The 21,747-nt window shown below is 36.8% G+C and overlaps 2 protein-coding genes across 2 annotated transcripts; one reads left to right on the top strand and one right to left on the bottom strand.

Moving 5' to 3' along the window:
• Window positions 1-3,584: 3,584 nt before the first annotated feature.
• On the bottom strand, window positions 3,585-9,788 carry LOC129116840 (beta-sarcoglycan-like). Its single transcript, XM_054627533.1, has 6 exons — window positions 9,739-9,788; window positions 7,160-7,369; window positions 6,180-6,365; window positions 5,896-6,087; window positions 4,906-5,037; window positions 3,585-4,760 (listed from the first exon to the last, which is right to left on the bottom strand). Exons 1-6 carry the CDS (start codon window positions 9,751-9,753, stop codon window positions 4,560-4,562), a joined length of 936 nt encoding a protein of 311 aa, XP_054483508.1. The 5' UTR covers window positions 9,754-9,788; the 3' UTR covers window positions 3,585-4,559.
• Window positions 9,789-12,101: 2,313 nt separating this feature from the next.
• LOC129116842 (mitochondria-eating protein-like) lies at window positions 12,102-20,528 on the top strand. Its single transcript, XM_054627536.1, is given in 13 exon segments — window positions 12,102-12,188; window positions 13,057-13,162; window positions 14,204-14,319; window positions 14,486-14,592; window positions 15,551-15,646; window positions 16,250-16,384; window positions 17,183-17,357; window positions 17,359-17,415; window positions 17,971-18,129; window positions 18,223-18,398; window positions 19,213-19,336; window positions 20,190-20,252; window positions 20,472-20,528. Coding segments are annotated over 13 exon segments (1,458 nt in total).
• The last annotated feature ends 1,219 nt before the right edge of the window (window positions 20,529-21,747 follow it).

Genomic DNA, 21,747 nt, shown 5'->3' with positions numbered 1-21,747 from the left:
CTATTTATGTGTAATTTAACTGATTAAATTCACAAGATGGTAAAAAGGAGAGAAAGAACCCCCGAAAAAAGTTCTGCTACACCAAGTTAAAGTCTTCTTCTTGCTCTTAATGTTTCCTTTGTTAGTGAAATATTGGAAATATTCAGTTTTGAGGCCTGGGAGAATCATTTAGATGATACAATCTGAAAAGTTTAAACTCATGGACATCTGAGTAGATAGATAATGCTTTATTTTAAAGGAGCATTGTGTAGGATTTAGTAGCCTCTTGTGGTGAGGTTGAGAATGCAACCAACTGTATACCCCTCTCAATATCCCTTCTCCTTTTTGTGTTTAAGAACTAAGGTGGCCTTCAGATAACTAGGAAAATGAAAAGGCTCTCTGTAGAGCAGGCGCCAACCTCTGGTTCTGCCTAGTGAATCCGATGCAGAACCTGCATTCTCTCTCCTGTCCATCAGGGGGCGACTCCTCTGGTTGTATAGAAGTCTATGAGAAAATGACTCTACTTCTCTCTTGATTTATTCCCTCAGTAAACATTGTAAACATGAGTTTATGGTCTCAATCTCTAGTTTCAAGTCTTCTTCAATACAGCATGATGTTCATTTAGTAAATGATGCTCCATTTAGAGTCAAACAGACCATAAAGCAGGGGATGCTTTAGGGCGGGGCTACACACTGATTGACAGGTCGACACCAGAGACGTTTCCGTCGTCTCTACGTCACTCCTCCTCAGTCCAAATATGGTCACTTCCTGTTCACTGGTTGCCAAAAAACAACATAATCAAAGACGCCAAACTCCCACTTGCTCCCTATGTAGATATGAAGGGCTCACACAACGATTAATGGTTTCAGGTAATGATACAACAAAGAAAACATAGTTATGTATATTATATTCTATATCTGGCAATAGATTCTACACACTGGCCCTTTAAGGGGTTCAACTTCATCAAAGTTGGACTTCAAGAAGTGTGTTTATCTCCTGGTTATACTCCTTAGTGATGAACAGTCTACGTTTATTGTGGGTACACACCCAGACTTTACATACAACTATTTAGCCTCAGAGCATGTTGGGTGTTCTATAGGTCATTATGAGATACTATGCACCATTGTGAACACTGTACTGAACATAAAGTGCAGCAAGAATGAGTCCTAAAACTGGAAATGAAAATTCATGGAAATTCATTTTAAGGTACATTTGATGTTTGTGAGAGAGAGATAGAGCAAAACCTGCAGCGTTGTAACTTAGTTTAAAAAATAAAACTTTTTTTCCGCAAAATTTGTCTGAGTTTATAGAGGAAGATTGGAGCGGAAGACCTTTAGTATAAAGCACAACCTTTTATTATTAAAGAGTACTATGATACTCTGTCGTATTTTCTGTAACTAAGCAACCAATCTACTTCATGTTCACCTTGGAACCATCATGCCCAGTGTACGTGAATAGTTTCGAAAACGATGCAGAAACACCCGTGTGGACGCAGATCGTTTTATCTTTTTAGTTTTATATATTAAGATGATTATTCATGTGTATCTGTAAAAAACTCCTTTCCAAAATAATATTATTTCTAAATTATTTAGTTAATTTAGAATTTTCTGTACATGTTTGTTGATTTTATTTGTTATTCTTTTTTTGATTTGTTATTATTTATTGCATGTTTGAAATAAATCTCATCCAAAATATGACGCACTGTTATAGAATAAACTTTCTAGACAAATTTAAATAGTGCTTCTTACATTTAAACGCATGAATAATAATGATTTTAATAATAAAAAGATTAATACTTTTACTTTTGATTTTACCAGTTTAAATGTACTGCCCTTTATGTGCTGTGACAGTTTTATGTATTACGCTATCACAGTGACTCACCCTCTGGGAGTTGCTGTAGCTGATTCCTCTCCACAGATAGCAGCTGCAGGGTGGGGGCCCATGATTCACACCCCCGTCCTCTCCAAGTCCCCGAGCCACGTAGCTGTCTCCGTGTGACGTAGCGGCGTCCCGGTTGTCTCTCCACGCAGAGAGACAAGTGTTCGATGCCGTTGTTCCCCAACCAAACGCCCCTGAGGTTAGGAAGCGGCCGGTTGAAGGTCACGAAATCCAGGTGATTATGAGACAAGTCCAGCTCGGTAACAGAGTCCCGGATGAGTCGGGGTACCGAGGAAAGACCCGCGGAGGAGCAGTTCAACTGGGCAGCTGTCTGACAGGCGCAGGAGTCCGGACAGGTGGAGGAGCGGTGGAGTCCGGAGGAGACGAGGAGCAGCAGAGCGGTCAGGAGCGACCCCGGCGACCCCGCCATCACAACCCCGGGTCCTGAGAGGATGGGCGGACAGACGGGTCAATGACAGATCACAGAATCGCTCACAAAGAAAACAATAACATCTGTTTTTACATCAATCTTTGTGTAATCAAAGTACAAAAACATCAAACTCACCTGTGTGTCCACTCTTTGCCGAGTTGACAGAAAGAACTTGTGACTGTCTTTTGACTCTCCGTGTCTCTCGTCAGTCTCCGTCGGTTTCTGATCAAAGTCTGAGGAGCGTTTCGCTGCGTCGAGCTAAACGAGCAGCGACCCCTAAAGACGTCGCTCTGTTTCCCATTCAATCATTTACACGTTGAAGTTAATGTCTCACTGTGATTGTTTTACTTTTTACCCTCCCTCCCTGTCAGGTGACTCTGATCCTGACTGTTTATGGCTCCACATTCTCCGTGATCATAAAACTATTATTTTATGGATTTAAATGACCATGTAAACACTGGAGGTATTTCCTGAAACCAATGATAAGAAGTTTCACGTAGCAACTCCTTTATTTATTGAAACAAACAGAGCAATGACATGTTGAGCAAGTAGTATTTTGTTTCCAAAACCTACCTAACTAGTACTTTTGTTACCTATAGTAAACCAAGTACTACTTTTGTTGCCTAAACATAACAAAGTAGTACTTTTGTTGCCAAAACTTAAGTACTTTTGTTTCAAAAACCGAACTAACTAGTACTTTTGTTACCTATAGTAAACCAAGTAGTACATTTAGTGCCTAAACATAACCAAGTACTACTTTTGTTTCCTAAACATAACATAACCAAGTAGTACTTTTGTTGCATAAACATAACCAAGTAGTACTTTTGTTGCATAAACATAAACATAACATAACAAGTAGTACTTTTAATGCCAAACATAACCAAGTAAACATAAACAAGTTTTGTTTTCCAATTATAACCAAGTATTACTTTTGTTTAGTACCCTAAATATAAAGTACTTTTGTTTCCAAAACCTACCTAAGTAGTACATAACCAAGTACTACTTTTGTTACCTATAGTAAATCAAGTACTACTTTAGTTTCCTAAACATTACAAAGTACTTTTGTTACCTATAAATAACTGTAGTAAACTTTTGTCACCAAAACATAACCAAGTAGTACTTTTGTTACCTATAGTAAATCAAGTACTACTTTCGTTTCCTAAAAATAACCAAGTTATACTTTTGATACTTAAACATAACCAAGTACTTTTAGATAGTAAAACTGCATTCTTTTATATTTGTAGATGACCATGTAAACACTGGAGGCCTTTCCTGAAACCAATGAGAAGAAGTTTCACGTAGCAACACGTTTATTTATTGAAACAAACAGAGCAATGACATGTTGAACAATCCTGTTATTTTCATTGAGTTGATCTCATTCACAAAACCCGTCTAGTTTAGTTGTATGTGAACTTTATTTTGTAGGAGTCGGGTCATCAGGTCTGTTACGCTCGGAGAACAACTTCTTTCTCAACATCAGCACATTTATAAAAACAGACAAAACGATCCAAAGCAAAATTAAATTCAAATATTTTTTTTACTATATTGCACAAAATTCAAACCACTCAATAAAAGCTTCAAACCAAACTACTGATTCAAACTTTCCTGACGTTCATCAACATTTAAGGAGAATTAATCCGTAGTGTAACTTAGTGCACAAACTCTCCTCCTGTTATTCAATACTGTATTATTTAGCTGTAAAAATTTGAATATTACATATATATTATATTCTTCATCCCTTGTAAATCCATTGGCACGTGCATGATAAACGGTCTAAGAATCTTAAAATATCTTTTTTGTTTTACAGTTTATCCTTAAATGTAATTAAAAATAAACTTTATAACCATGTAGTGTTTATAATAAACAGAAAAATCTAACAAAGCTGCCAGCAACAATAAAAAAATGAGCAAATAAAATCTCCTTTTCAAGGTTTGTATATTAATAATACTGGACGGTAAGGCAAAAAGTAAATACTGCAGCTTCTAATTGATATCAATAGGCAGTAAACCACAGTTTGATGAGGAATCTAGGAGTGTCATGGCATTATGCATTTTTTAGATAACGTTTGGCACACCTGCAATAATAAAAATATTGCACTTGTTTGCTCACATCTTTGGCCAAGTGGCAATCTGTAACACAATTCCTGTTTGTGGCAAAAACAAAATGAGGAATACAGAATATGAGGGTTTTACTGCAGAGGTATCGTTCATTGATGTCCTACAGAATCTTTTTTTAATACACGCAAATTTGTGATGTAAAAAAAGCAGCGCCTCTAGTGAGCTTTTCCACACGGGTTATCTGAGGTCTGGCAGCCCATGTTGGGATATTTGACCTGAACGCGGAACAGAGTCCCGTCTGCACACATGCAGAGCTTGTACCTCTCCATGCCCTCGTCGAAGTACACGTCACCTGCAGAGTTTGGGATGCGTGAAGCGTTGAACATGACCGAGCCGTTGAGAACGATGCTGTTCTCCTGAAAAGAGCAAAATAACCCCGTTTGTCCTCTCATCTTTGGATTGTATTCATGTAAGAGTTTGCAAAGACCTTTATTTTGAAAGACACAATTTGGAGGTATTGCAGCGTCACAAATCATTAACGAGAGTAATCTTAATACTTACGGCCCGGAGCTCGATGCCTCCACCCATCTTGAACTCCACGGTTCGGCCCATGATGTTGACGCCCTCGTTTCCACGGATGATGGCCTTGCTGTCCCCTTTAATGTTCAGGTCAGATGATGCACTGCTGGTGATCTAAAAATCAGAGACATGCGATATGTTAAACCCTAAGACATTAAAAGTAATGCAGCAATAATTTAAGCATTTCAGATGAGAGATGTTGGGAAGGAGATGAATATATAGGAAACTAGATCAGTTAGTGAGTGACAATAGTTACAGTTCAATGGAAGCACACAGCAGTCAAACACAAAGACGGTAACACCTGTTTTGAAACTTATTTGTTAAAGAAAAAAAAAAAGAAGAAAACCTAACCTTGTAATGAGAAAATCAGATCCTGTCATTCATTATAATGAGAAATGAATGACTTAGTATCACAAAATAATGACAAAGCACATCAAAATAATGAGAAACCAAGTCATTATTTTGAGAAAGTTTTATTATTATGTTTAAATAAAGTTTATTTTTTAAGTTTCTCTTATTTTGAAATTCTAAGTCATTCTTTTGAGATTAAAAGTCATTATTTTAAGATACAAAGTCATCATACTAAGTCTTTTTTCAATATAGTTTCTCATTGTTTTTTTGATACTAAGTCACTATTTCGAGAAAGTGTCCTCAACCTCTCTGCACACCTGCTTTGTAATTCAAATTCTTTCCGAATGTTGAACCGCAAACTTCATGTCTCTCTGGATATTTGGGCCACTCTGAGACATTCAGATATTTATTCTGAAGAAACTCCAGAACCAGATTTCAAGTCTAAACTTCCTTCATTTTACACTGATGAAGTTCAGTGTGTTCTTGTGGAATTTTTTAATGCTGCAGTTATACATTTTTACCTGACCATTATGTGTTATTGTGTACTGATAGTACTTTATACACAATACCTCACTTTATAACCACAGTTTTTTTTCCCCCATTTATTAGCATCATACACACCCGTTCTGTGGAAGCCTTCTTAACACTGAGAACTTTGACTCCTTTTGGCAAATGGAACTCGTGGTTCTCAAAGTCTGTGCTGAAGAACGTGGTCTGTGTTCGGGGGTCCGTGAAGGTAATGCCAACATCACTGACCACCGAGGTCTTGTCCTTCTCCACGCTCAGCTTAGTGGTGCCTTGCTGGAACACAACCTGGACAAACAAACATAAAACAAAAGAGAAAAGTTAAAAAAAGTGAGCACACATTATGTAATTTCCTTCAGTGTCCTCGGAGTGTTTCTCACTGGATTATTGTTGCCGACCAGCACCAGGTCCTGGTCCTTGCGGCCCCCTATGGTGCTCTTGTGCAGTGGGTGAACGATGCCCATGTCCGCCTTCTGTTTGAAGCGCAGCAGGCCGGACTCATGGAACTCCATACTGTCACAGCCATTCGGACCGATGCGGATCACCGTCCATATGACCAGAGTGATCTGAGAGAAGATGGAGTTATTGCAGATTTTGAAAAGGGATAGTTTGGATGTTTATCAGTGTGTCTGTATGAGGTTCTTCTCCACAGTCAGTGTTTTACTACAGTAGATGGAGTTTGTAGAAACAGACAGGAGAACCAGCACGGAGCAGATCAATGTTCTGCTGTGGACGTATTTTAGACTCCTAAAAGAATCAATATCAGTTTAAGAGAACGCTATATTTAGAATATTTTCACCTCTTTAAGAGAGGGAACTGAAACAGTTATATCCATCTTTGTTCTCCTCAAAGCCACAGGACTCCATTGACAATTATAGTCATTTTACCTCACCCAAAATACATTTTTTAATAGATTTTCATATTTGATGAGAGGTGAATGTTATATTTTACAGTTTGTGTGGCTGTGGTGAATCTGAACTAACCCTTTAATGTCAGAAAAATACATTATCTTTGCTCTCTTCAAAGACACCACACTCCATTCACAAAAACAGTGATTTTAACTAACTAACAGATGGAGGCAGCAGTAGAGCAGTAACTCTTGTGTTCTGAGAGGTTAAATCTCTGTTTGTGTGAATGTAGTCTGGTGTCTTTGTAGAGAGCATAGATAACAGCTTCAGTTCTCCGTCATAAAGGTAAAGAGGTGTAAATATTCTAAATATACTGTAGTAAAACACTGACTATGGAGGAGAACCTCATACAGACACACTTCTAAACATCCCTCAACACATAATAATCAATGATTCTGTGTCAACTCTTCACCATGATTTTGTGTAATCAAGAGGGCATTTGTAGAACTCACGATGAGGTTGATTAAGGCGAGGATGAAGAGGAGGACGACGATGCAAACAGCCATGTTCCCCTTGCGTCCTCTCAGCCCCGTCTTATGGAGACGTTCTTCTTCTATGGGAACATATCCAGCTTTGAAGTTACTGTTGTGTTCCTTGTTGATGCCACGTCTCTCTATGGCCTTCTCTCGCATGGACTTCTTCACCGGCCCGTTGGAACTCTCCTGGAACGCAAAACAGTCTCTGAGGCATGATGACACAAAAAATCTCTTCTATTTTTTTCTAGTCAGGATCTCAAACCTCAGTTACTGTGAAACGTGTGGTTCATCAGTGACTGAACCCCTAGAGAGGTTGAACAATCATGCAATAAAAGTATTGGACAAAAGGCCGACGAAACTTTAAGAGTATCAGGTTCAGACGGTGGCTCCGTAGAACTCAATCTCCTGTTCTGCCGAGTAACGTCAATGAGGACATTTCTAAAAACCTGCATTCTCTCTCCTGTCCATCAGGGGGCGACTCCTCTGGTTGTATAGAAGTCTATGAGAAAATGACTCTACTTCTCTCTTGATTTATTCCCTCAGTAAACATTGTAAACATGAGTTTATGGTCTCAATCTCTAGTTTCAAGTCTTCTTCAATACAGCATGATGTTCATTTAGTAAATGATGCTCCATTTAGAGTCAAACAGACCATAAAGCAGGGGATGCTTTAGGCTACTGTGATTGACAGGTCTCTACCAGAGACGTATACAGCGTAAAAAAACAGTGTTTCTAGTTTCTTCTATCATTATAATCTTCCATCACTGCAATGGGTTCCTTGCAAATTAAGCAAACACACTTCCCCCTTGACTTCTGTGCCAAAGGTTTCTTAAATATTCAGCACTCCCTACAGTCTTTTCGGTCCTGCATGTTTACCTGATCAACTGAGGTAAAGGTTTTAATTGAATACTAATCAATGCAGGTAAAGCAGCTGTTCAGAACGTCAGCGACATCTAGCGTTTATACTAAGAAATCCAATGCACACACAAGAAGGTAAGTAATAGAAGAAACATGCTAAAGCCATATTCTAGTATACTTTAAAAACATTTTAGTTTCAAGTGGTCGTTAACTAATTAAAACATTATGATTATCATATTCCATTTCTGCTAAGATCCCCCACACTGGCCCTTTAAATAAAGCGAATGAATTCATTTTAAAATAAAAGAATTGGCCTACAAATACAAAAACAAATACAAAAACAATTCCCCTACATAGGCTTATTTTTTTTATAGCAAACCAAGACTGGAGTTTTTAAATTAAATTCTCCCTCTATACTTCATTCCTCTCCTCAATAATCACAGTGTAATTGAACACATACTTGTAATACACTGTTTGCATGCTTTTTCTTGATCAGAATTGTTAAACATGGAACTTTCTCACATGAAATGACTCATTAATCTGCATTTACATCCATATTGTGACACTTTGAGGCTCCTATTTGTGCCCTGCAATGGAATGCATCTCAGTTAAATGACCCTAGACTGTCTGTCTGTGCAGGAACAAAAAAATAACCAAAAAATGCAATGCAAGAAAATAAATAATAAAATAAATATGCAAGACATTTTGTAGTTTATGTTTTAAAAATTCACTATGGGCAGTTTGACCACCAATGTTCAACATACAAGTAAAACATAGTTATGAATGTCATATTCCATTTCTGCTAAATCCTCCACACCGGCCCTTTAAATGAAGTGAAATAATTAATTTAAAATTATAGAATTGACCTACAATTACAAAAAGAACCATTTCCTAACATAAGCTTAGTTTTAAGGAGTATAACAGCTGATATTTTAAATCAGATTCTCCTCTATACTTCATTCCTCTCCTTAATAATCACAGTGTAATTGAACACATAGTGGTAATACACTGATTTAATGTCAGAATTGTTAAACATGGAACTTTCATGAAATGACTCATTAATCTGCATTTACATCCATATTGTGGCAAAAAAAGGCTCCTATTTGTGCCCTGCAATGGAATGCATCTCAGTTAAATAACCAAGACATTTTGTCTGTTTAGGAACTAAAAAATAACAAAAAAATGCAGCTTAATAATCACAGTGTAATTGAACACATACTTGTAATACACTGTTTGCATGCTTTTTCTTGATCAGAATTGTTAAACATGGAACTTTCTCACATGAAATGACTCATTAATCTGCATTTGCATCCATATTGTGACACTTTAAGGCTCCTATTTCTGCCCTGCAATGGAATGCATCTCAGTTAAATGACCATAGACTGTCTGTCTGTGCAGGAACTATAAATAACCTGCAGCCACATAGAAACACAGTCCTCTGGCCTCATCCCCATGCAGCCTTACAGCTCTTTACAGGAGCTGGATGACGTCACCACCACCATAAACAGCATGCTTTATCCACAATAACCAGGCAGAGGTCGGTTTTAATGACACGTATGGCCCACAATGAAAGGCAGAATATTAATATGCATTACATAAGGTTACTCAGGAGAATGTATATTTACATTATAAGCAAAAAAAAGCAGCTAAAAGCGATGTAAAATGCAAGAAAAACAACAATTATTGGACATAACGAACCTGCTCAGACGCCATGTTGACCCTCCCTCTGCTGCTGCCAGTGACACGGGACGAACCACTTCTCCCCGTGGAGGGGGGTGGGGACAAACCAAAAATATTATATTGTGAGATATTAAATAGAAGATATTTAAATGTGAATACATATATAATGTTAAGATGATTAGTAAATGTGATGTGTTTTTTATTTGAAGGAAAAGCGCCAACAGTAAGAGACGTTTGTAGTTTGGCAGAAGATGGTACAGTCCAAGTTTAACCAGCCAATCACGGACGGGTCCAAAAATAGAAAAAACGTGTCCATTCATAGTTTCCATAGGTTAAAATGCCAATCAGGCCTCAGCCCTCAAACCTGATAATTAACAGTAAAATATAAAGTTTTTGGTATAAAAAACAAAAGAAAACAATCTCTTCTTTAAGCAGATATGAATATATCTATATATATAGTTAATATATTTATATATATAGTCACATATATATGTCAACTGTGTAGTTGCTCCCAGCAGTACCACATGACACATGACAATAAAAACATGTGTATTTAAACCTGTGCAATACATTACACTGTGCAATAATAGTTAAAATAGTTTTTTCTGTCTGTAAATATTATATTAAAACTGTTTTTTTATTGTCTTATTATTTCATTATTGTTGATTTTCTACTGTTTTTTATTGCTTATTTATAATACTTTTTATTTTCATTTTTTATTTTTATCTTGTCTTCTTCTACTATGTCTCTTGTGTGCACTTTACTCTACGCTGCTGTAAGCCTGCAAATTTCCCCGCTGCGGGACTAATAAAGGATTATCTTATCTTATCTTATCTTATCTAATAATAATAATAATAATAATAATAATACATCTAATTCATAGAGCGCTTTTCAGAGTACTCAAAGACGCTTTACAGACATTTAAAATCATCATTAAGAGCTACACACTAAAAACTTAAAACTTAAAACACAGCATTAGTCAGACATTAAAAGCAGTTTTGAAGAAGTGAGTTTTGATTTCTGATTTGAACATTGAAAGATCATAAAATATTGAGTGTGTAGCTTCTCCAGATGTGATCAGGAGAATGTAACCAATGAAAATGATAAAACTCAGGTGTAGCTAACCTATTTCTCTGCTAGACATTACCCTTTTTTATTTTGCAAATATTACGCTGTTAATTAATTCTAACAACTGAATAACTTTAACTCTATTCTTAATATTACTATTATTATAGTGCAATAATGTAAATTGTTACATCCATCTGTGGTCCATTCAAGTTTGTTTTTTAAATTATTTTATGTGCATTAATGTACATTTTATAACATTTATATTTATATAAATATATATATATTTAAATATATCTATATAAGCTGCCAAGTGGAGTGGTTTGTCAAAATGTCGTGCTGTTTAATGTGTAATAACAATAAAGTATCCTATCTTTCATTTAATTTATACAGTACCAGTCAAAAGTTTGGACACACCTTCTCATTCAATGGTTTTTCTTTATTTTTATTTTTTTCTACATTGTAGATTAATATTGAAGACATCCAAACTATGAAGGAACACATATGGAATTATGTGGTAAACAAACAAATGCTCAACAAACCAGAATATGTTTTATATTTTACATTCTTCAAAGTAGTTGAATGAGAAGGTGTGTCAAACTTTTGACTGGTACTGTATATGTATTTAAATATATATATATATATATATAAGCTGCCAAGTGGAGCTGATTGTCAAAATGTCATGCTGTTTAATATGTAATAACAATAAAGCATCCTATCTTTAATTTAATTTATATATATATATATTGTCTGTTTCTGTTCATGCCCAAAATCAAATTGCCATTGTGGATTAATAAAGTTGTATTGTATATAAATATTTCAAGGGAAATGTGAAAACAGTATAGTAAAGCTATAATAATACAATACCTCTTATCTGATCCTTGTTCTTTGTTTAAAGCTTAAATTATTCAGTGATCTGTTAGATATTCTATCAAAGAGCAGAGGTAAACAAAAGTAGTGCAGGGATATAAAACACACACTTACAAATAAATAAAAATGTGTTCAAAATAAAATAAACACCAAGAGGAGGATGCATCTTGTTGGATCATTTAGTAGTGCATTTAAAACCATAACAACACATCCCTGCACGTGTGATTACATTAAGCATTATATTATAATCCGTTTTAATCCCACACAGGCTCAAAACAGAACCTCCACCGGTTGCCACAACTGAGGCGGTGCTTGGTCGTTTAGGTGGAGGAAGGACTTTATTTTACTGCACTCCTCCTTTCGAGCCTGCAGCCAGTGGGTGCTGCTGTCCTCCTCCTGGGGTTGCATTAAAAAAAACAAAACCTCTGTGCATTAGTGAGTGGATCATGGCCGACACGTTGAGGAGACTGACCCACACGGCCTCCTTCAGCGTCCTGCAGGAGAAGCTGGAGGGCCTGCACAGAGACTACCATGTAAGTTTATGAATGACTTAAATCTGACCTTTGCACCTCCTGATCAATGCACCTAAATCAGCCTCAATATCTGTTTCACTTTATTAAATTAGGGGCTTAAAAATCATATATGTGTACAAATTAAATCCAATCTTAAATCCTGCAGAAATAATTAATTGCTTTGTGTCAATTTACATTTATTTTTTCATTTTTATTTATTTTTTTATTTATATTCTTTATTTTTTAACTGTTATTATTTGAATTGTGAATATTTCAATCGATGCACATTGTTATTTTTTAGGATGCATTAATTATTATTATTATTATTATTTAAAACAGTGAAGGAATGCACTTGTTTAAGTTGAGTTTGGTTGCCATGGACGCCGGTCGCCATGGCTACGGTTGGACTACTCCAAAGATCATCTACTGTGTTAAGATGGTTCACGTCCTCTGATACTACTTCCGGTAGTGTGGCTACACTTGCAGAAGGACCGGAAGTGAACTGTCTAAACCTCAAGAATAGTGTTTTTTTAAGGTTATACTTTAAATGTGAAAAATGTGAAAAATTACATTTTATTTTTATTATTTTTTAAAAGTGAGCTAAAAACATAAATACTTTTCTCTTTCTCTTTTTTTATTTTTTTGAAATTTTATTCTAGTCAGTCAAGTCACATTTATTTATTTATTGATATGTAATATACTACTGATTGTAAGTCGCTTTGGATAAAAGCGTCTGCTAAATGACTGTAATGTAATGTAATTTATAGTGCACATTTTAAAAACAAGAAATGTGCACTCAGTAGAATATAGATCTGCCAGTTGAGGGGGAAGATCTAATTGAAATAAATTAAAAAGATTTGTCCTTCTGTTTGTCATATTTATCCTCCAGATTAATTCCTGCGATCAGAATCTAAATAGATGTTGTGAGCTGATTGAATTAACCGCCAAGATCCAGGGCCAACTGTTCGCCATCCTCAACCTCGCTGCTGCTGAAGGTGAGATATTATTATTATTTTTCTCATTTACAAAGCAGGCGGCAAACAAACAGTTCTGCAGAGAGAAGCCGATGTTAAAATGCTTTAAAGCTGCATTCTCTCTCCTGTCCAGCAGGGGGCGACTCCTCTGGTTGTATAGAAGTCTATGAGAAAATGACTCTACTTCTCTCTTGATTTATTCCCTCAGTAAACATTGTAAACATGAGTTTATGGTCTCAATCTCTAGTTTCAAGTCTTCTTCAATACAGCATGATGTTCATTTAGTAAATGATGCTCCATTTAGAGTCAAACAGACCATAAAGCAGGGGATGCTTTAGGGCGGGGCTACACACTGATTGACAGGTCCACACCAGAGACGTATACGGCGTCTCTACGTCACTCCTTCGCAGTCAAATTATGGTAGGGTCCATAAATTGGTTGCAAAAACGCCAAGATGGCGACGGCCAAATCGTCGTTCTCGAGGCTTCAAAACATCAGTTTACAAACCAATGGTTGAAGTCACGACGTCAACTATCTTATATACTTTTTTGATTGCTGTCCATGTCCAGAACAATATAAAGTAGTAACAGGTCAAACAATAGTAAAAGTGTAGTTTTTAATCACTCATGTCGCAAAAAAAAACAGTGTTTCTAGTGTCTTCTAACATTACTGCAATGGGTTCCTTGCAAATTAAGCAAACAAACTTCCCCATGACTTCTGTGAAAACATTCTCATTTCCCAAAGGTTTCTTAAATATTCAGCACTCCCTACAGTCTTTTCGGTCCTGCATGTTTACCTGATTACTAAATCAGAGTCAATGCAGGTAAACACTACACACTGATTGACAGGTCGACACCAGAGACGTAAACAGCGTTTCTATGTCACTCCTTTCTTTAATTGGCGTAAAAAAACAACAACATGGCGACGGCAAAATCTGCAGTCCACAAATCAATGACGTCACGATGACTACGTCCACGTCTTACACACAGTCTATGTTTAAGAGGCTATGATCACTCTTGAGCTATTCAACACTCACACTCTGTTTCTACTCTCCTGACTCAGGAGGACACTATGGTGGAGTGGACACTCTCAAGACACGCCTGCTGCCGTGGCTCGGGACCTGTTTCTCAATGGCGAGGCCCTCTGTCTCCGATGACACCAGCCTGCAGCTCATCCAGGTGACATCATCCGTTACTAAGTTTAATAACACAGATTATCTCATACATCCAACAAAATCGACACTACGCTGTAGATGGAAACACTTTAAACCAATTCAAATAATTATCCTCAATTATTGTCATCTAGTTTTGTGGTTCCTGTGTATCATTTGTCATTTGTTATCAGGACTCGGTGGAAAAGGACCGGAGGATCAGGGAGCTCTCTTCCTCCCACGACAGCGACATCCAGAAGCTTTGCTCCACTCGTCTGCAGTTGGACTCCACCAGAGCAGAGTGAGTTTAAAGGTCCTTTAAGACCAAAACATTAAATATTTGTGGGAATAAATCACACTTGGTGCTGCACAATATGGCCAAAATCTCAGCATAGATCATCATCATACCTCAATAACAATATATATATCATGATATAGCATGTTTTTATGTTAATTCAATTAATAAATAGTCCATATGAAATAATCACATGGTCAAGCCTTTTCTTGTTTATGCTCCTGTGTGAATGAAATACTTGAAAAATAAACTTATTTTTTATTTTATTAAGAACTTTAGTGCAAAATGAACATAACAGCTTCAAGTGAAATGATGGAGAAAAAAATATGAAATATTTCCAGCTATATGCTGACTCTGTTGACATGCATGCACATAAATACAGAGAAATCAGATTACAACAAAAGTTTGATTTAACCACACTGGGGTTTTCCCAAAAGCTTCATTTTTATCAATTAAAATCTTCGGAGAAATTGGAGTTAAGTCTGTGCTTTTTATTATCAATATAGACGACATAATTGTGTATCACGATATCTCCATGTATGATTTTGTCACCATGTGATTCCATTTAAAGACAATAAATTATCATATTAAATTATTGCCCAGCTCTGATTGCAATCCCACATAATTCCACAGCATGTACAAGCTGATGTTTCAGAGAAAATCTATTGATTTTGCGAGTAAAAGTCATTATTCTATTGGTTGGCTAGTTTTTAATCGATTTGCAACATTTGATACATTTAAACATGTGGAAGAAATAGCCAGACTGTGTAATATGAAAGTTTTGTATTCAGTGTGTATAGGCTCACAGAGATAGATGGGTTCAAATATTTTAACTGGATTGCGATAAAATCAGGGCGATAATTCAATATGATAATTTATCATCCTTCAATGTAATCAAATTGTTTATAATCTTTGCATGAACATGTTATTTTTAAATCTATATCCTCTCACCTTGTTTTAACAGACTGGAAGATGCTCAGAAGGAACTGAATGATACGAAGAACAAATCAGCAACCACTCTGCTGGCCACTGAAGATGAAATACTGCAACTGAGAGCAGAGTGAGTGATGCAGTCAAATATTAAACTGCAGTATAATACCTTTTAAAAGGTATAAACAATATCTAAGAAGCGTTTCAGAGATGGAGAAAAACTGTTGCTAAGAAGGCTGAACCAGGATGGAGAGAAAATGTTGCAAATAGTTTAGCCTTCTGCTAACTGTAACTGCAGTTGTGAGCTAAACTTTTAGCAAAAATGTCTCTTTATCTCTGGACAGCCTTCTTGATATTGTCTCTCTTGGACAGATTATTTTGGGTTGCTCTGCAGTGTAGGCAACTGTTGCCAATGCTGGAATAGCAACTTTTTCTGCAGGATAGTTATTGGCATCTAAAGGTTTATAATGCCTCAGTTTGTCTCTGCTATGCACACCTGTTTCTCTTTCAGGTGTGAGGGAAACTCCTATTTTCTCCAGCTATTATAAAAAATAAGGCAACAAAACTCTCTATCCAGCATTAGCTATTATGTTCACATAATTATTCTGCCTTTATGCTCCACCCACAAAAATATGTCACCAGATTTAAAACCAGAAAAGGGGTCTACATTGGTTTTCAAATGCAATATAAAGTGTGTGCTCCTCTGTTGATGTGAAGCGTTTGTGTGTTTCAGTTTGCGATCAGCACATGAGCAGGTGGAGGTCTACAAGAGGAAGCTGGAGACTCTCGATGACTATGAGCGTCAGATTCGCCTGCTGAGAGACGAAGTGTCCTACCTGAGCACAGACAAGGCCATGCTGCAGGAGAGGTACACCTGCACTCTACACTAGTGGTGTAACAGATCACTATGTGAACACGATTAATGACACAGTTTAAGGCTAATGATCACAGTGTGAAATACAGTTTGACTGACGATTGTTATATATATGAGATCAGGACATCATTTATTCTTTTTCGGTCACCGATCTCTGATAATGTTACATTGTAAACAACCACTCTGTGTTTAAGTTGACAGGAGGAGAGCTAGAAATGTTACATTATGATGCGTTCAGGCTCTGTTCAGGGAAAAAGAGTAGTTTAGGTTATTAACTTGAATAAATCCAGTAGTTTGAAGGAGATGTTTTCACATTAATATAGAATAGATATTAGAGATGAATTATGAGCGGTTTAACTTTCTAACACTAGCTTTAAGCAGATTATATTACATAAATAAAGCTACTAATAAAAAGATTTGTATTAATCAATAAAAATACAATCTTTTATTTCCTTATCTTTTGAATTTTTATTCAATTTTTATGAAGAAAAAAACACTATAAATAACTATATTAAAGTAAAAAACTTAGAATTTTGGATGGTTTACTGACGTCTGAGCTGTTAAACTGATTTTTGACAAAAAAATATTCTGGATCCTTGCGGCTATAATCAAACAACAAAGGGATCTGTAAAAAATGTGATCAGGGATCTTTAAAAGTTATATTTGCTCCCCTTTTTAGTGCTGATCCGATATGTGACTTTATTGATCCATTGCACCACTATTCTCCACACACTGACACCACTGCACAGAACAGGGTCTCAGCGATGATGTGTTCCTCTCTCCGTCTCTCAGGTTGGTGAGGAGTCGTTCTCCGAGCCCGTTGCCGAGGCTCAGTCGCTCCTCCAGCCCGATGAGGAGCGAGTCTCCCACCAGAGCTCAGCTCACCAACTCCTCCCGCTACGCCCGCCTCGTGTCACGCTTCAGTGACCTCTACGCCGTGGAGCGTCTGGAGGCCCAGAGCATGCTTCCGACGCTACATCGATGACTTAGAGATGGTCCAGAAAATCATCTTCATTGCTGCTGTGGTACGACTTATTTATTTTAGAGCCACCTAAATAAGCAGATCACAAGTGCATGCAGGGAAAATGAGCTCTAAGTTGGTTTATTGCCTAAAGTGCATATCACAGTATAGTTGGTTTTTTTGTACGTTGCACAATTTATCAGATTATTTTAGATTTTCTTAACAAGTTATTATAATTGCTTTTCAAGGGGTAGAGACATAAATTACATAACAAAGTCAAAGAGACAACAATTGTAAATGTTATCTTTTTGCTAGGTTTGCAGAAAACTTTTATTTGTATTTGATTAAAGAAAAACTTGTTATTTGTAGTATTAATTATGTATAAAAAGCTGCTTAGAGCTAGTGTTAGATGGTTTAACAGCTTATCATTTATCTCCTTCAAACAACTGGATAAATTCAAGTTTCTCACCAAATTCTACATTTTACAAGATGCCATTTGAACACATCATGATAGCATTATAATTTACGTTTGCCCAATTCACCCGTTCCCTGAGTAGAGCTTGAATCCACCGTGCAATTGAACAGCCTCTGTTAATGTTATTAATGTTTTTATTTTCAGGAATCCTTTAAAACAGCAAAACTGGCCTACCGTCAGTTCAAGCTGCGTGTGAGGAAGACGTTGTGCTCGTCCCACTTTGGAATGGAGAATCTGGAGGATGCAGCCGTGGACTACATCGTCAGAAACCTGGACCTGTATGACATTCAGACCAGCATCAACGTAGGATTAAACACCTCTCTCATGTGTAACAACAGATGCCTGTAGTTTGTTTGATACTGAAAATGCTTCTGTCTGTGTGTTTCATCTCCACAGGATGTGATCAACGCCATGAACGTGAACCCTCGGATCTCTTTCCCTCCAGAGGTGGACTTTGTCCTCATCAGCACCCTGATCAGGGAGACCTGCAGGTCGGCGTTTGCCATGCAGACGTTGGACCCACCGCTGGACTTGGCCTTTGCAAGTGATGGAGAACTCTACGACGAAAGAAAGTCAGTCCTTTGAACATTACTGTGTCTGTTTCAAAGTCTACAGGCCTTTGTGCAGCAAAGCAGGAGTCAGCGCTGTAAAGGCAAAATACTAACACTGACTGATTGAGTGATGAAATTACACCATTGGTCATTGTACTTTGTAAATATAAAAACAATCACTAAAGAAAAGAAAACATTACACTGCCATTATCAGTCTCCTATTCCGATGTTTAGTATAACTTCATATCACAAGCAGGCGATTATGAACATGTGCCTGAACACAATCTTGTACTGTGACAACAAAGCCTTTACACCTGTGAAATGTAAGAAAATAAAGTAGTTTAATTCTACTTAAATCTTATTTAATCAACCTTTGTTCAAAAGTTCAGTCTGTAGAAAATGCTGTTGCTTAGACTACAAAACATACAATACATCTGAGAACATGACTGCCACAAATGGGCTTACAGGTAAAAGAAAATACTTTAAATTAGTAATTAAAATAATCAAAGTAAATAATAAAAAAAGGATGGGCTCTGTAAAAGTTTTCTGCAAAAGTTTGTGAAAGAGGATTACTTAAAATACAATTATTTCTTCAATTAATTTTGAACTGCGTCAAAAACAGGAAATTCAATTATTTATCTGTTTATCATCAGGGACAGTGCACATTAATTAATTAACATTTCAGTCTCCACCACAATAATAAATGTGTCAGAGTTATCGAGGGAGTTTGGAATTTTTCGTCTGCTGTCCCTGTGCAGATTACATCTGACCTACCTTTGTGTTATAATATTTTCCTATATGTCCCCCTCTCTCACTCTGCCTCTCTGTTCTTCAGGTATCGTCGCAGCTATGACTCTGAGTCGTCGGCTCCTCTGGTGATGTACCACGTGTGGCCGTCTCTGGTGGAAGGAGACGCTGTGGTGGTGAAGGGCGAGGCTGTGACCCGACGGGGCGCTGTGGTACTGGTTCTATAAAACTACAAACGCATCACCAGTGACTACGTTTACATGCACCAAATATTCAGTTTATTCCCCTTCATTCCGAAAAAGGCAATATTCCTAATAATCTGTTTGCATGGGTATTGAAAATGAATATTCACCTAATATTCCTGTTTTAATGCAGCTGTGCAAAATCTAATTAACTTTCAACGACCACATTCCTCCTCATCCTCATCACCGAGGCCAGTGAATCCCACGTTGATGCCGTTCTCTTCTGTGTGCTTCTTTGCATCAAAATATGATTTATTCAAAGTGTTCCAGAGGTGAAGGACTTGTTGGTCCGTGTGACCTCAGCCTCCCTCTTTCATTCCTTCAAACACCTTCTCTAAAAGGTCGGCGTTGAGATATTTGTTCATATCCTAAAAACCTGTTGATGTCCAACTCCTTCATGATGTTTAACAGTAGGAGTGTTTCTCCTTCTGTTCTTCTGGACATGCATCTCTACTCCAGCTAGTTGGTTTGTGTTCAACTCACAGAGCTGCTGGTAAACAGGAAGGAGACGTAGAAACCTTTATAGAGACTCATATAGTGAATGAGCTGTATACATGAACAAAGAATGATCCTAAAACCTGAAGAACATCAACATATCGTAATCGTAAAAAGGCCTAGCTCAGAATATCCAAACAAAATATGATGTTTACATGAGTCACATCAAATTCAGAACATTGTCCTATGGGAATAATAGTGGAATATGAGTGTTCATGTTAACGTAGTCATTGATTTAAATGTGCTCTGGTGTATAAAGAATAGTGAGAGCATAAAGAGGCTCATGTGTTTGTTAGTGATGCGTCTGTTTGTTGTGTTTTTTTCACAGTGGAGTAGAAGCAGGAGCTCCAGCCCGGTGCGATCTCGCTCTCTCAGCCCGACTCGCACTCTTGTAAGTCACTATAATATTTGACAAACAGAAATATCCTTTTTTTTGGTTTATTGTTGCTCAGCTCCTCAATTAATTATTTCCACTTAACATGCATGCACACCAGTGGCCTTAAGGGTACGTACGTCAACATCTAAGCTGTATTTCTTTGGATTTGTTTTCTCTTAATTTGACTAAATAGTTATTATATATAACAATATTGTCTTTTTTTTTATCTTTTAGTTATTTAACAGCAGAAGAAGTCTGTCTCCTGATCGCCTCAAATGTAGTCATCTGTGAACTCTGGCCTCTCGGTGAACAGGACAAGAACTTACACCTGTACTTCATGTCAGTGAAATTAAGTTTAAGGTATTTTTTTTAATTCTGATTTTATATGTTAAACATGTGCTTTTACCAAATAAAGCAATTTAAACCTTAAGTTACTGTACCGCCCGAAGGCTGCTCAGAGTTTACATTGTTGGAGGGCAGTTTAATGGGACGTTGACAGTAACTATAAGTCAGTAAATTACACAAGATTCTTGGGGAAAAAACGAAAGTAAAAAAGAGTCGGAATTAGTGTACTCTAGAATAGCGTCTCCCTACAAGACGCACACGTTTCAATGCAAGCTGTCCTAAAAAGTGCACAATATTCAACTTATACCTTTACTTTCTATGTGACGCTACTTTTAACAACGCTGTCTAGGATTTAAAGAAGAACCAGAGCAGTTCTCAGCTGCCTCAGCAAGTTATGTCAGCTAAGTTAACACAGCTTATGTGTGTCTACAGATAAAGCAAAACTAGTCTGGCAGCTACCTGAACAGTTGTCTTAGTTTACTAGATTTACTCTGAGATAGATACAAGTATTTTAGTGATCATCTGAAAACTTAAAATAGTTTTTTACTCTGAATGCTAATTTAACATAATCAACCTTTACTCCTCTCTTTACTTTTGACCTGAAGCCTTCTGAGCAGGATTCTTTATTTGTGTGTGTGCCGCATGGTTCACAGCAATGACAGACAATGAAATTGATTGACAGATATATTGACATCATACCAGCATTACATTACAACAGTTTCTGTAGAACATGTTACCTACATTAAAAAATATATTTTATTTTTTGTTTAAAAAAAAAGCCCTCTAGCTTCCTTTGTGGACAGAATCTTTTAATTTACTAACACAAAACTTTTAAAATAATTGCAGGACAGTGTTGTGGAAAATGGAGTGACTTGCATGGCTCCATTATTAAAAGCTAGTTGGTTATCTTGATAAACTAGCAAATGTACGCTAGATTAAAAATATCATCCAACCTAAAATATCAGCTTAGTGTTGCAAACTTTTTTCCTATGAAGGTAGCTAGCATCATTGATACCGATACTTTTTATATTTGATTCATTAATTGCTGTCAGGATGTGATGAGCATGTCAACAATCAAAAGATCTCCAACCCTAGCTTTACTAGAGTATTAGAGTACTATTAATTGTGGATTGTTCTTTTTATTTACAAACAAGTTCGTGCTTCT

This window comes from Anoplopoma fimbria, unplaced genomic scaffold, assembly GCF_027596085.1.
Source record: "Anoplopoma fimbria isolate UVic2021 breed Golden Eagle Sablefish unplaced genomic scaffold, Afim_UVic_2022 Un_contig_9145_pilon_pilon, whole genome shotgun sequence".
Lineage (NCBI taxonomy): Eukaryota > Metazoa > Chordata > Actinopteri > Perciformes > Anoplopomatidae > Anoplopoma > Anoplopoma fimbria.
This window is presented reverse-complemented; position numbering and strand designations above follow the sequence as displayed.

Bases quoted from the DNA above. Each gene is read 5' to 3' on its own strand.
- LOC129116840 (XM_054627533.1), bottom strand. The intron at 6,088-6,179 runs GTGAGAAACACT...TTGTTTGTCCAG, and splicing joins TGGTCGGCAACAATAATCCA to GTTGTGTTCCAGCAAGGCAC. The intron at 4,761-4,905 runs GTAAGTATTAAG...TGCTCTTTTCAG, and splicing joins GAGGCATCGAGCTCCGGGCC to GAGAACAGCATCGTTCTCAA.